At 59.0% G+C, this 310-nt stretch overlaps 1 protein-coding gene across 1 annotated transcript in view; it reads right to left on the bottom strand.

Moving 5' to 3' along the window:
* The window catches only part of LOC109837738 (UDP-glycosyltransferase 73C3-like), a 1,062-nt gene extending 758 nt beyond the window's left edge, over window positions 1-304 (bottom strand). Inside the window, exon 1 of the mRNA XM_020406087.1 lies at window positions 8-304. Within this exon, the coding sequence (XP_020261676.1) occupies window positions 8-166 (159 nt within the window). The 5' untranslated portion in view covers window positions 167-304. The remainder of the gene's footprint in view (window positions 1-7) is intronic.

Consider the following 310-nt stretch of genomic DNA (forward strand, 5'->3'; position numbering starts at 1 on the left):
CCCTCGCGGCCCCGTGTTCATCGGTGTCCTTGTCGTGGAGGGAGAGCGGCCCGACGGACCACACCCTTTTCCCTATCGCCCGTTCGTATGATTCTAAGTATTCGGGTTCCAATTCCTCGAAAGTGTTGACCACCACGCCGTCCGCTGCCTCCTCCGACCTGGTCATGCTGTCGAGGAAATCCTCGTACCCCGGCTCGTCAAACCATATCGGCGTCTGGGCCCTACAGACGGTTATTCCACCACGGGGCAAACACGGGACGAGAACACTCGTGAATTCGTCAGGCTGCAGACCATCGTACACGTTGTGTCG

The sequence above is a fragment of the Asparagus officinalis genome, chromosome 1 (assembly GCF_001876935.1).
Source record: "Asparagus officinalis chromosome 1, Aspof.V1, whole genome shotgun sequence".
NCBI lineage: Eukaryota > Viridiplantae > Streptophyta > Magnoliopsida > Asparagales > Asparagaceae > Asparagus > Asparagus officinalis.